The 15,239-nt window shown below is 45.4% G+C and overlaps 1 protein-coding gene across 1 annotated transcript in view; it reads left to right on the forward strand.

The window, feature by feature from the left end:
* The first annotated feature begins 230 nt into the window (after positions 1-230).
* The window catches only part of LOC139278172 (uncharacterized), a 165,886-nt gene continuing 150,877 nt past the window's right edge, over positions 231-15,239 (forward strand). The window contains exons 1-2 of the mRNA XM_070896826.1: positions 231-276; positions 13,753-13,856. Coding sequence (XP_070752927.1) covers positions 266-276; positions 13,753-13,856 — 115 coding nt within the window. The 5' untranslated portion in view covers positions 231-265. The remainder of the gene's footprint in view (positions 277-13,752; positions 13,857-15,239) is intronic.

Here is a 15,239-nt window from a genome sequence, read left to right on the forward strand (position 1 = left end):
GGGGCACTAAAGGGTTACCGACCTGGTGCGGAAAATTCACCGACACTTGCAAACTTCGCTGGCGGTTTCACACTGATGCTAACATATACCATCTCGCTCTGTTGCGCCCCGTAGATTTTGGTGTCATCTGGTGCACAGTGCTCTGTTAGCGTCCCGCATGTGAAATTCGCTCCCGCCCCCTGCAGCATCGCCGGGCGTCAACAGCGGCAGCTGCAGGAGGCGTTGTCACCTCGGCTGGCCGCTTGGGGAACGCTACTGAAAGTCAATGGTGGTCAGGTAGGGCAACATTTATGAATCTCCCCAGTCTGTTGCATTTTTCTTTTTTTGGACCCCATGATTCATCAACTCTGCACTCTCTTAGAGAGCTTGGGGCTGTTATGCATGTAGCGCAGGTCCAGTGGCCCCACAGAAATAGGATGAATATTGAATCACACCAACATTGGCCCTTCCCTTTAAGCGAGGGAAGGAGCCACCAAAGTGGCTAGGCGGCATGGAACATTACTCAGCACTCTGCCACGACTGCCCCTCGCACTGACTTCAGCCTCTAAGGGAAGTGATCGAGCTTGATTTAGCGCTCCATCTCCCTGTTGGAACGGTAAAGCAAAAGTTCCCAGGATCAAATAATCTTTCCTGCCTGGTGCTCCCTGAAAAGTTATCGCCCCAAACGGGACACTACGCAATTTCTAGCCCATAGAATCGCAGGATGGTTACCGCACAGAAGGAGACCATTCGGCCCGTCAAACCCGTGCCGGCTCTCTGCAAGAGCACTTCAGTTAGTCCCACTCCCCTGCCTTTTCCCTGTAGCTCTGCAAGTTTTATTCATTCAGGTACATATCCAATTTCCTTTTGAAAGCCGCGAATGAGTCTGCCTCCACCACCCTTTCAGGCAGTGCATTCCAGATATTAACCACTCGCTGTATAAAAATGATTTTCTTCACGTCGCCATTGGTTTTTCTGTCAATCGCCTTAAATCTGTGTCCTCTGGTTCTCGACCCTTCCACCAATGGGAACAATTTCTCTCTATCTGCTCTGTCTTGACTCCTCATGATTTTGAATACCTCTATCAAATCTCCTCTCAATCTTCTGTGCTATAAGGAGAACAACTCCAGCTTCTCCAGTCTATCCATGTAACTGAAGTACCTCATCCCTAGAATCATTCTCCTAAAGCTTTCCTGCAACCTCTCTAAGGCCTTCACATCCTTCCTGAAGTGCGGTGCCCAGAATTGGACGGAGTACTCTAGTTGAGGCCAAATCAGTGTTTTATAAAGGTTCATCATAACTTCCTTGCTTTAGTACTCTATGACTTTATTTATGAAGCCCAATATCCAGTCTGCTATTTTACCTGCTTTCTCAACCTGCCCTGCCAGTTTCAATAATTTCTGCACATATACCCCCAGGTCTCTTTGTTCACCCCTTTTAGGATTGTACTCTTTAGTTTATATTGCCTCTTCTCATTCTTCCTATCAATACATCTCACTTTGCACTATTCTACATTAAATTTCATCTGCCACATGTCTGCCCATTTCACCAGCCTGTCTATGTCTTCTTGAAGTCTATCACTCTCCTCCTCACCGTTCACTTTACTTCCAAGTTTTGTGTCATCTGCAAATTTTGAAATTGTACTCTGTAATCCCAAGTCCATGTCATTAATATATATCAAGAAAGACAGTGCTCCTAGTACTGACTCCTGAAGAACACCACTGTATACCTTCCTCCACTCCGAGGTTAAACTGACTGGCCTGTAGTTGTTGGGTTTATCTTTACATCCTTTTTTGAACAAGGATGTGACATTTACAGTTCGCCAGTCCTCTAGCCCCACCCCTGTACCCAAGGGGGATTGGAAAATTATGGCCAGTACCTCTGCGATATCCTCCTTAACCTCCCTCAGCATCCGAGATGTATCCCATCCAGTCCTGGTGACTTATCAACTTTCAGTACAGTCAGCTTTTCTAGTACCTCCTCTTTATCAATTTTTATCTCATCCAGAATCTCCACTACCTCCTCTTTCACTATGACTTTGGCAGCATCTTCTTCCTTGATGAAGACAGATGCTAAGTACTCATTTTATTCCCCAGCCATGCCCTCTGCCTCCATATGTATGTCTCTGTTTTGGTCCCAGATCCACCCCATCCCTCCTCTTATTACTCATTTATTATTTATGTGCCTGGAATCATGTCTGCAGCTGCAGAAACTCCTGAGTTTTCCCCTATCTATCAAATCCTCTACCATTATGGCCTACCAGGTCTTCCTCCACCTCCCTTGTATAGCAGAGCCACCCGTAGTGCTGTGGACTTGCCTCTGGCTGTACTCCCCAGAGGAAGCATCGCTCTCACCACTGGTTGGAGAGTGAGATTCACTCAAGGCACTCCTGCACTACCTGCCAGGTCTTCTTGTTCAGTGTGACAGTCATCCATTCCCTCCCGCCTGCACACTCTTATGCTGCAGGGTGAGCACCTCCTGAAACTTGTTATCCACGTAACTCTCAGCCTCACGGATGCACCGCAGGGACGGCAGCTGCTGCTTAAACTCCAAAACCCAGAGTCGAGCTCATCTGGCTGACGACATTTCTTGCACATGTGGTTGTCCAGGACAAGAGAAGCATCCTGGAGTTCCCTCATGCTGCAGGATGGGCGTTCCATGACCCTGCCACGCTACTATTTGTTCGACTATTAACTAACATACAGAAATAACCTTAAGACTAAGGGGGAGAAATTAATTATAGCCCAGGAATGGGTGGTAACTTTAGAATAGGTTAAGATTTAGCGCCAGACACTAATAAATCACGCTGCATGCAACATGAAATCTTATTTCTCAAAGAAAGAATTGGAGTGCTAAATCAAGTGCTAATGGTCTGACTCCATGCCATTAGATTCAAAGCGCTAAGCAATATCAGGTGCAGTCGAATCACAAGTCATCATTGCTACAGGCTCTTTCCAGTTCGTAAAGGGGAGGTTCATTGATGCTGCAGAACCTCATTTTAGTGTAGCACTTTGATATGTCGTGAGAATAAAAATGTCACTAATTTTGAGTAGCTACACCATTCTGGAGATGAAACAACCTTTAAATGATTGAATTCAGCGTTGCATACTGTCAAACTGACAAGGAAGCAGTGAAACAGCACTAACCTCACAGCAGCGACTCATTACACATGATCCCTTTAAGTAGCGCCCCTGGAGCCTGCATCCGCCTGTTTGACGCCTGCTCTTCCTGTCGCTGGCGGGGCGAGGCGCTAAGACAGGGGGCGACAATGAATTTTGAAGACCGGGCGCCCAGTGAGCATTGCACGCTCGACGTTGTCACGATCTGCCTGGTGTGAAGTCTCTGGTGCTAACTCGTAGCAGCGACATTACGGGGGGACAGGTTTGGCGTGCAGTGCAGGATTTGCTTCGCCGTGGATCTACTGCCGCACCGCCCACATAGCGCCCCCGCTAGGTGCCAACAGGAGGTGCTAAGGTCCCATATTGTTCTCCCTAAGTGTCTTAAAAGTCGGGCCTACCTTTATCTCCAGCCGCTTCTCTCGCTCACTTATTTAAAGTCTTTGGGGTTGAAATTTGGTTGGTTACCATCAGCCGTTAGTGCCCCGGAGAGGCGTTTCTGTGCCGCTAATGGCTCAGCGCCATGCTCGCGATCTCACCACCTGGTGCAAACTTCGGGTGAGTTTTTGCAGTGGCGGAAAGAACTACTGCCTTGCCCTTTACCGCCAATTGTATGCATGCAATGCCTCGCTGGCGCCGCTGATGCGGACTTTGGATTTGGAGTCTCATTACCGGCTGGCAGTGAACTCGCCACAGAAAGCTGGCATTCACAACTGACGGTTACGATGCCGGGGCGGTATATAAAGGGAGTAGTAACCGGGGCACAGAGGTCGCGGTGTGTGCCACGTATTCTCCTAGCAGAGTGTGTAGGTGTTGGTGTGCTACAGCTGCTGAGTATTTACCTTGACGATGACCATTTTGGCTCCATTGATGAGTACCATCTCGCTCTTACCAGCAACTTGATGGAGGCAGTGTTGGCACACCACGTCATGCTGCGGCGACTACTTCAAAAGTGCCAGCTACACAGACGGGATATGGCCGATGTGTGTCCACGCCTGAGGAGAGGCCGCAGATGTAAGGGCAGGAGGCCTTACCCCACCTCGAGTTTACCTTGCGCATTCTTCGTACCTTGATATGTTCAAGAAGCAGTGCATAAGAAGGCTGTGGTTCTGGAAAGAGGTACATACGAACATATGTACAATGACGGACATGTAAAAACCATATGGTCCATCGTGCCTGTCCCACACAATTGCGATACCTTGTGGATCACAACATATACACTCCACCCCATCTGAAACCACTTGATCTCCTGGGAGAGGTAAAAAAACAAAAACCCAGGCCAATTTGGGGAAAAAAAATCTGGGAGATTCCTCTCCGACCCATCTAGGCATCGAAACTAGTCCAGGAGATCATTCTGGCCATTAAATTCCCTGCAGTACCTACCTTCTGTAACAGGTGATCTCCGCCGCAGCCAGAAACAAGTCTAGCTTTCGCTTGAAGGAATTCAGCAAGTCTGCATCCACCAAATGAAATGGCAGCTTGTTCCAGAGGTCTGTTCTCTGGGCAAAGAACCACCTCCTGACATCTAACCAAGATCTAGGCCAAAACCTCTTAAATTTGTGACCCCTGGTTCTTCCTAACCTATTTAATTGAAATAAACTGTCAACAGGAACAACGTCTTTTCTCTTCATAATCTTATAAACCTCAATCATATCCCCCCCTAAGTTTACTCTGCTCTAAGATATGGAGCCCCAACTCGTTTAGCCTATCTTGATATCTAAGATGCTTTAGACTTGGAATTATTCGAGTGCCCTCTTCTGACCCTTTCCAGAGCCTCAATATCACCCACAGGTGAGGAGACCAAAACTGGACACAGTATTCCAAGTACAGCCTGACTAAGGTCTTGTACAAGGACAAAACAGCATGCCTCGTCTGATACTCAATTGTCCTATGGATATACCCCAACACCCTATTTGCTCAAGCTATCGCTGCACAGCATTGCTCATGTACCTTTAAGGATGTATGCACTAGAATGTCCAAATTTCTGTTTATCTCCACCATCTTTAATGCCTTTCTCTGGAGGGTGTACAAATGTTAAGCATTTGCCCTGAACACATGCATAACACTGCACAATCCGTGCTTTTTTTTCTCTGCCGCATCCTCTGTGAAGACACAAAACAACAACAACCGATTTCTACAGAAGTTTTAACAATGAAAAACATTGTAAAGATGATATTTTAGAGAGTTTCTGTGTATTGATCTTTTGAGGAATGTTTAGAGAATTTAGTGGCATTTTTAAAATATTCTTTTAATGAATGTTTATATCCACATTGTATTTAGCTAAACTGTTAATCACTTCTGTGTCCAGTGATATCCTCCTCCGTGTAAGACTCTCAACTATTGGAATGCTCCTCTGAGACTGTCACAATATTAAAGCCTGGCCCAAGTGTGCCTTACCACAGGAGTTACATAAGTGTTCAGTAACATCAGAAAAATAACTCTGTCCTTAACTTTTTTGGATCCACTTTTTGCTTGTCTCAGTGGTTGCTCGTATTCTGTTTGTCCATTAATGGGAAACATTTCCTGCAGGTCTGAGCCCAGATCACAAATTGTGACTTGTCACTAATGCCGTCTAATTGAATATTAATGCTACATTTGTCATATTTTGACTTACACTAAGTTGGTACACAAATTGCCAACACTCAGAACATAGCTCCCATTGTCACATGAAATCAAGAAAGCTGGTTATCAATGCAAGAATGACATCACAGGCAAATTTCCCAGTACAGGCAAATTTCTAGCACTAAATTGAATCCCTACATTGTGTGATCACAAACAGTGCCCGGGACCAGCAACTCACAGGTAAGGACTTGATGTTTCTTTACTAACATTATTCTATTTGTATTTGTGTATGGGTTGACAAAATAGAATGAGGATTGTAAACCTACTGGTTTAAATGAACCTAACCTTCCTGAATGAAATCGAGCATTGAACTGTTAGCACGATGAATGTTGTGTTGGGCATGTTCAGGGTTAATCCTACGCCCTGCTTATTGCAAACTTCAGAACATTAATATTTGGTGTGATACCAATGGAGATTTTATAATGTTAGTCAGAAAATATTCAATGTGAAGTATTTTGTGAACCTATATTTAAGTACACTGTTTAGTGGTCAGATAAACACACTGGTCCTGAATTTCCTTGGGCCGAGATCGTGCCTCACATTCCCCTCCAGCACTGACCCCGCCAGAGTTTGCAGGATCTGCAGTGGGCTCTATATTTGTAGGGGACAGCTGCGCTACTTCGGGTGTAACTCTGGTACCTGCCTGCCCCAGGTTCTCAGAAACTCCTACGATCCTCTGCCGCGGTGGGTGGGGCCCGGGAGGCGGGTGGGAAGAGGGAGGGTTGCCCGAACCTGCCAATGTTCCTTTCAGTCTTTGTGGTCGCCGGTGCTCCACTCACTTGGTGTCCCACCCTACGTACAAATGCTGGGTCTTGGCTCCAGATCAGGGGTGGATCTCCTAGTTAAGGGAATTCCTATCCCCTGCCCATCATTTGTAAGGCATTGACGGAAGCCTCACCACTTCTATGTTACTGTGGAATCTCGCAGAAACAGCGACAGCCAGTGTGACCAGGGTTAGAATTTCAGGATCACTGTTTGTATGTTCCTGTTCTGGTCTGGTGTACATCTGACAAGTATCTCATAAAGTATGAGGGGCATGAGAACTGCCCAGTGTGGCACTAAAATTAACGACTGACAGAATTTAATTCATGGTTTAAGATTTGGGGTCCTGTGAATGTAAAGAGGTTGATTGGAAAAGACTTTCCTTTGAACAATTATACCTGGACATAAGATTAAATGTAGGAGATTTAGGACAGAGAGCAGGAGATATATTTTTACACAGAGGATGGTGAGGCTGAGGAATGCACAACCAGAGTTAGTGATTGAAGCAGAGACCATGTCAACATTTAAGAATAGGTTAGATAGGTGGGAGAAGGAACGGGGGATGGAGGGAAATGGGAACTGGGTGGGCACATTGGATTAGGGCTACTGCTCATGTGGAGGATATACACCATCACGAACTAGACCCTTCAACCACTGGAAACGTTCTGTTTCTATCCACTCTGTTCCAAAGTTGCCTAAAGGTTGCCGCGCACCCAAACAAAATTAGGGATATTATTGCTTTGTACCCCCCTTCCCCGTCATAATTCTAAACACCTCTATCAAATCATCATGTAACCTCCTCTGTTCGAATGAAAACAGACCTAATTTTTCATGTCTTCATATTTGTATTTCCTCACATCCGGCAGCATCCCAGTGACTGTAATCTGTGCCCTCTCTATTGTCTCGGTATCCTTCCTATCGTGTGGAGACCAATAGGGCACACAGAACTCTAACTGTGTTACTGAGCTTTTATATAGATTTTTCATCACATTTTGACTTTTATATTCAACATCATTTGCCATAAACCCAGTATCCCTAAACGAGACCTGCAATTGAAAAATATGCCTCTATTTCTGCCATCATCAATATGGCGGGCGGCAAACCTCTGGCGTGGAATGTGCGCACGGGCCCTACCCGCCATATTGGACACGTTGGCACCTATTTGATGCCAGGTGCATTGTGCACAAATTTCTGCGTCTTTGTTTCTACTTTGCTGCTTGACAGATTATTCCAAATATTTATTGCTCTTTGAATCAAGAAATTCTTACTAAAATCTGTCTTACATTTATTTTACCCAAATTTTTATTTATTCACTCTGGTCATATTCTCAGTTGCATGGCTAGTCTGATTCTTTCCACAAATCTCTTGTTGCAGTATATCTTTGTCCTTTTATAATAATATGTGAAAGTGTGTGGGGTAAAAACATGAGGAGGAATGAAATATTGACAGAGTACTCGAGTTAAAGATGGCAAAATTTGGATTTGCGATTAACGTTTTGGTTGATTGAATCTAAAATGGCTGGAATAGTTACATCATGCTAGCATATTTATGTTGAAATCAGATTCTGGGTTCACTTTATCTGTAACATTTAGGGGGCGAAATTGCCCCCTTGTTGCACCACCTGGAGGAGGGGGGGCGCTACCATCTCCCGGGAATTGCTCTGCAGGTTTGGGAGGCATTGGCTCGGCAGCACTGTGTCCCGCGGTTAGTGCCCCGGACCGCCATGCAATCGGCGATGATGTCATTGCCATACGCATCAACTGCTCACCGCCCCGCGCCGACCCCTTAATGCCCCACGAGGGAAATTGGTCCATAGTCCGCGAGGCTGGTGCGGGCGGATGACAACGCCAGTTTCGTGGGTCGGGTGTCCGTTCTCAGGGCGCTGTTTAAAGGGGAGGCTTGCAGCGCTCCGGGCCGCCATCTTTATTTGTTGGCTGACTCTCCATGCGTGGTCTAGGCTGACACTCCGTCTTGAGTGCCCGGCTGCTGACCTTATCTCACGTTGCCTCGGTAGCCCAGAGGCAGCCACCAAAGGGCTGTGCAGAGTGCGCAGCGGCCCTCCCATTTAATGGAAGGGGAGCGGCATTGTAGCGCATCAACATGAAACATCAGGCTGAGCGATAATAGTCCCGGCCCCTGAAGGTTACCGCCCCCAATCGGGACACTTGATAATTTTGCCTCCTTAATAGTTAAGATTTGATATTTGATGATATTCTGCCTTAAATACCATTTTAGACTGTGCAGTTTGAGTTTTTATTATTTGATCTTGGGATGTGGGCATGATTGGCAAGGCCAACATTTATTGCCCATCCCTAATTGCCCTTGAGAAGGTGGTGGTGTGAACCGCCTTCTTGAACTGCTACAGTTCTTATGGTGAAGGTACTCCCACAGTGCTGCTTCACTTCTTTGTTGCGATTGTGTGTCTTTCTAGGCATATTGCTGTGAGTCTGGAGTCACATATAGGCTAGACCAAGTAAAGATGGCTGATTTCCTTCCCTGAAGGACATTAGTGAACCAATTGGCTTTTTACGATAATCCGGTAGTTTCATGGTCATCAGTACTAGCTTTTTATTCAAGATTATATATTGGATCTGATATTTAGTAGTAAGTCTTATCTCGTATCAGGCCTCCATGTGGGGGAACATCTGGGCAACAGTGATCACATCATTATATGGTTCCAATTGGTAGTAGAACGAAAGATACTGAGAACCTGCAACTCGGACCGGATTTCAAAGTGGCAGATGATTTGGAACAGGTAAATTGGCTAACCCTCCTTCGTGGTGATGCGACCGATGTTGAATATAAATGGAAAGTTTTTAGGAATCAAATTAAAAATGTGGTAAACAAACAAGTGCCCAAAATCAAAAGAAGGAAATGTGGTAAGAAAAGCTAATGTGGCTGAGTGGGTATGTACAAAGACAAATAAAATGTAAACAGAAATATTTGTATAAATTAAAGAAATTTAACACTCAAATAAATAGGGTTGAATGCAAAGAACAACTAAAGAAAACTAAGGCTGATATTAGAACAGCAAAAAGACGAATGGAAAAAAGGACTGTAGACAACTGTGGCAGTAATGGGAAGAGCTTTTTTAGTTATGTGAAGAGTCCAAGAACTATCAAAGACTGAATTGGGCCACTGAAGGGAGTTGAAGGCCAGGTTACAAAGGACTCAATGAGTATGGCGGAAATATTAAATGAGTACTTTGCATCAGTATTCACCCTTGAAGATGATGCTCAAATATTAGAAGTTAATGACACTAATTTGACTACAAGTAACATTAACATAGATAAGCATATTGTCTTAGAAAGAATTAAGAACTTAAAAATAAATAGAGCAGCAGGGCTGGACAATATCCACCCGAGGGTCCTCTGGGAGATGGCACATGTGCTATGAAAGCCCCTGGCTTGTATCTTTAATAGCTCACTGCACTCTGGAATGGTTCCTACAGATTGGAAGGAGGCTGATGTAATCCCCATTTTTAAAAAAGGTGACAAGGCAGACCCGGGTAACTATAGGCCCATCAGTTTAACATCAGTAATAGGTAAGATGCTTGAAGGAATCATAAGGCATGCAATATATGAATACTTAGATAGGGTGGGATATATTTGGGATACCCAACATGGCTTCATAAAAAAGAGGTCATGTCTCACAAATCTAATTGTACTTTTTGAAGAAGTTACAAAGTTGGTGGATGAGGGAAGCCCAGTACACATTGTCTACTTAGATTTCCAAAAAGCTTTTGACAAGGTACCGCACAAGAGGCTTCTCTATAAAATCAGAGCCTCTGGTATTAGTGGAAATATATTGAGCTGCATACAGAACTGGCTGGCAGGATGCAGGCAAAGCGTCGTTATAGATGGATTTGGATCTGTTTGGAGACCGGTCACCAATGGTGACCCGCAGTGATCATAGAAATATAGAAATGTACAGCGCAGAAGGAGGCCCTTTCGGCCCATCGTGTCTGCACCGGCCGACAAAGAGATGCACGGCCCTCGGTCAACAGCCCTGAAGGTTACATATAAACCTATGAACAATGGCAGAAAGGCAAAGAGCATCTAGCCCAACCAGTCCGCCCCGCACAACTGCGACACCCCTTACACTGAAATATTCTACACTCCACCCCAACCGGAGCCATGTGATCTCCTGGGAGAGGCAAAAACCAGATAAAAACCCAGGCCAATTTAGGGAGAAAAAAATCTTGGAAAATTCCTCTCCGACCCATCCAGGCAATCAAAACTAGTCCAGGAGATCACCCTGGCCGTATTCGATTCCCTGTAGTGCGTACCATTATATCTGCACCAGCCAACAAGAGGTTATCCAGTCTAATCCCAATTACCAGCTCTAGGTCTGTAATCCTGCAGGTTACAGCACTTTAAGTGCCCATTTAACCATCTCTTGAAAATGGTGAGGGTTTCTGCATCCATCACTCTTCCAGGCAGTGAGTTCCAGATCCCCACAACTCTCTGCGTAAAGAAGCCCACCCCTCCAAATCCCCTCTAAACTTTTCACCAACCACCTTAAAACTATGCCCCCTCATAATAGACCCCTCCACCATTGGAAATAGGCCCTACTAGGCCTCCATTATGTCTAGGCCCCTCAATATTTTGTACACCTCAATGAGGTCTCCTCTTAACCTCCTCTGTTCCAATGAGAACAAACCCAGCCTATCCAATCTGTCCACATAACTAAGATCCTCCATTTCAGGCAGCATCCTAGTAAATCTCCTCTGCACCCTCTCTAGTGCAATCATGTCCTTCCTATATGTTATGTCTGTAAGCTTGTAATGTTTGTAGCTCCACACTGTGGATGTGGACATATTGTGTACTGCAACTGCAGAGTTAATAATAAACAGAACCAGGCTGTTCCGGAGGCTTCCGATAGAGCTGCCTGCCATGTTAGGAGCTGTGTGTGTTGTGCACTGTGAATATATTACACTATAATACGGCAACCAGAACTGCACGCAGTATTCCAGCTGTGGCCTAACCAAAGTATTATACAATTTAAGCATAACCTCCCTGCTCTTATATTCTATGCCTTGGCCAATAAAGGCAAGCATTCCGTATGCCTTCTTAACCACCTTATCCACCTGGCTTGCAACTTTCAGGGATCTGTGGACAAGTGCTGCAAGGTCCTTTTGTTAATTTACACTATTAAGTGGTCTACCACTTAATGTGTATACCCTTTCCTTATAGTCCTCCCAAAGTGCATTACCTCACACTTCTCTGAATTAAATTCCATTTGCCACTGCTCTGCCCACCTGACCAGTAGATTGATATCCTCCTGCAGCCCATGACTTTCCTCTTCATTAACAACCACACTGCCAATTTTAGTGTTATCTGCAAACTTCTTAATCATACTCCCTATATTCAAATCTAAATCGTTGATATATACCACAAAAAGCAAGGGACTTAGTACTGGGACCGTTGCTTTTTATATTTTTATTAATGATCTGGATTCAGGAGTTGGTGGGACAAGTTGCAAATTTGCAGATGATACCAAGATCTGTGCGAGTGCTAGAACAGTAGAAGAGGCTCGTCTGATTGAGGCAGATCTTAATGTGCTGGGAGACTGGGCTCGTGACTGGAAAATTATGTATAACTTAGCTAAGTGCAGTGTTATATATGTGGGCAGGGCAAATGCTCAACATTTATACACCCTCCAGGGAAATGCATTGAAGATGGTGGAGATAGAAAGAGATTTGGGCATTCTAGTGCATACATCCTTAAAGGTACATGAGCAATGCTGTGCAGTGATAGCTAGAGCAAATAGGGTGTTGGGGTGTATCCATAGGACGAGGCGTACTGTTTTGTCTTTGTACTTAGTCAAGCCCCACTTGGAATACTGTGCCCAGTTCTGGTCTCCTCACATGGTGGATGATATTGAGACTCTGGAAAGGGTGCAGAAGAGGGCCACTAGACTAATTCCAAGTCCAAAGCATCTTAGTTATCAAGATAGGTTAAACGAGTTAGGAGTGGCTCGTCCCTGAATTAAAGGGAAGGGCCCAAGCTGCACAATCTGCATAATCAACTGTGCCGGGCTGAGCAATCGTGGCACGGACCCCGCGTCCAAATCGACACCGGCACGGAAAATAAAAGCAGACATTTTTTTCAGGAGCAGCCAGCCACTTCCCTTTTAAATTTCACCTCGCTAGCAGCCAGCTGCCCGGGACGTGTCCCCGAAACTGTTGCTGTCATCGCTCGGCGCAGCTTCAGTGCTCGATCCCCAATTTAGGGTCTGGGGTGCTAATGGAGCCTTGTGCATGCCGATTGTCCTATGAGGAGAGATTGAGTAGACTTGGTCTATATTCTCTCGTGTTTAGAAGAATGAGAGGTGATCTCACTGAAACATACAAAATTCTTGCAGTGCTTGACAGGGTAGATGCAGAAAAGATGTTTTCCCTGGCTGGGGAGTCTAGAACCAGGGGTCACAGTCTCATTTAGGAGTGAGATAAGGAGAAATTTCTTCACTCAGCAGGTGTGAATCTTTTGAATTCTCTACCCCAGATGGCTGTGGAGACTCAGTCGTTGAGTATATTCAAGATAGAGATCGGTAGATTTTTGTTTATTAAGTGAATCATGGGATGTGGGGATAGTGCAGGAAAGTGGAGTTAAGTTGGAAATTAGCCATGATCTTATTGAATGGCGGAGCAGGCTCAAGGGGCCGAATGGCCCACTCCTGCTCCTATTTCTTATGTTCTTATGTTCATGGACCATAAGCTTTTCCATATTAACATCAATTCATCTAGTGAATCTAAATAGATGTATCCAAAGCCTGAAGCAAAGTACAACCCAAGAAACTTTGGATTCCTGTTCACTCCTGATAGACAAATGTTTGTGACAAGCAAATCACATTTATTAATTGCTCAAGTATTTATTTGTTTAATTTGATGGTCACACAGCCTGCGGTTTTATTTCCAGTCTCTGGTGTCCTCAGGTTATGAATCAACTGTGGAAAGAGGACCGACGAACTACCTCCAGCTTCTATCAGTTCTGTTTGACGTGGCCATTCACAGCTGTGTCCGAGCAACCTGAGGACAGTTCTCCATCTGACCTTTCCTCTCCACCAAAATCTAAATCATTCCCCCAAGCCAATTGCTGATCTCGATGATCACAAGTGTGAACCATGTCCTGCCATTTTGTGCCACTGAATGTTGGTGCTCCAATTGAGATTTAATCGTTTAAATAAATTTTAATTTGACACATTTCAGATATAACCAATATTTAAGCAGTATTCACTCAGTGCTCTCATATTCAAAATATTGATTTTCCAGAGGGGGAATGCAGCAGAAGATGCCTCCCAGAGCAAGTTCCTTTCACAAACTGATGGCCTGTCGATGTCTTCTTTTATATTTCTTCTGGTTTCACACTGGAAAAGGTAATTTGTTTTTCAGCTCTTCCGTTTTCCATCTTTAAATCGCATTTCAATTTCAATGGTTGTACCGGGCTGGCGATCCAATGGGATACATCGTGGGTTGTGTATCTCAGGGTAATGACCCTGTTTAAGAATTTGTATAACCGCAAAGGCTGTTAATGTGCAGTTGTTGTGGACCACACCCAGCACATGATGGTGAATGCCCAGTATCCTGGCAGCAGTCATGATGCCTTTATCCTGTGCCAGTCCACTTTGCCAGCAATCTTCCAGCCACCTCATCGAACCCGAGCGTGGCTGCTTGGAGACAAGAGCTATCCGTTCTTCACCTGGCAGATAACTGCATTTTGTAACCGCATCACTTATGGCCAGCAATGGGAGCCATACTGCCACGAGGAAGCTCATTGAGCAGACCATCGAGGTGCTCAAACAATGATTCCACTGCCTTGACCGCTCGGGAGGCATTCTCCTTGGCATGGGCAGTAGCAGTCTGGGCTGGCTGGCTGACAGGCATCTGCAATGGCACTAGCAGAGTGGCAGTGATGGAAGTATGAATGCTGTCACCCTGAGAGAGGACAGCAGATTCTTGTTCCATGGAGCCACTGCCACTCCCCCTGGGGCAGCCCCTCAGCATTCCTCGCCATCTGTTGGAGAACAGTTTGCTGGGCTGCTGTAAGACCCTTTCCACAACCCAGCCACAATGGCAGCAGTCTGAGCTTGCATGGCAGAAAGCAGAGCCTGCGTGACTGAAGTCTGAGCTTTCACAGCAGCCCTGAGACGTTGTGTCACTTCCACTTGTGCTGCAATATCGCTCATCACACCCAGCATCATGGTTGGGTCTAATGGAGTTGCCAATCACTTCTATCCGGCAAATCATTGGCTCCAATCTCCACTCAAAGTCCCGTGCAATGTTGGACCTGGACTCCTCCAAGCTCCTTAACAGTGACAAGACTCTCTTTGGCAGGCCTGGCATTGCACCAGGAATTTCTGTGTGCATGCCCATCACCCTTCTTCTGAAGGCCACCCTGTTCTATATGTAAACTTGTATTTACTCTGTACAGCCACCAGAGGGCTCATCTGCTGGAGTCCCAAGGGATCCCATAATCCCTAGAGAACACAGCTATTTAAGGAAGCCTCACAGGTTGGAGAGGCACTCTGGACACCTGCAATAAAAGGCTAAGGTCACACTTTACTTTGAGCTCACAGTGTTCAGTCTGACGCTTTCTCCATGCACAACAACTGGCGACGAGATACAGATAGTAAACCAAAAGATGCAGAGAACAGTGGGCATCCTGGAGAAATTCTCGGAGCGAGATGATTGGGAAACTTTTGTGGAGTGACTCGACCAATAGTTCGTGGCCAACGATCTTGATGGGGAAGAGAAAGCTG

Source organism: Pristiophorus japonicus, chromosome 13 (assembly GCF_044704955.1).
Source record: "Pristiophorus japonicus isolate sPriJap1 chromosome 13, sPriJap1.hap1, whole genome shotgun sequence".
NCBI lineage: Eukaryota > Metazoa > Chordata > Chondrichthyes > Pristiophoridae > Pristiophorus > Pristiophorus japonicus.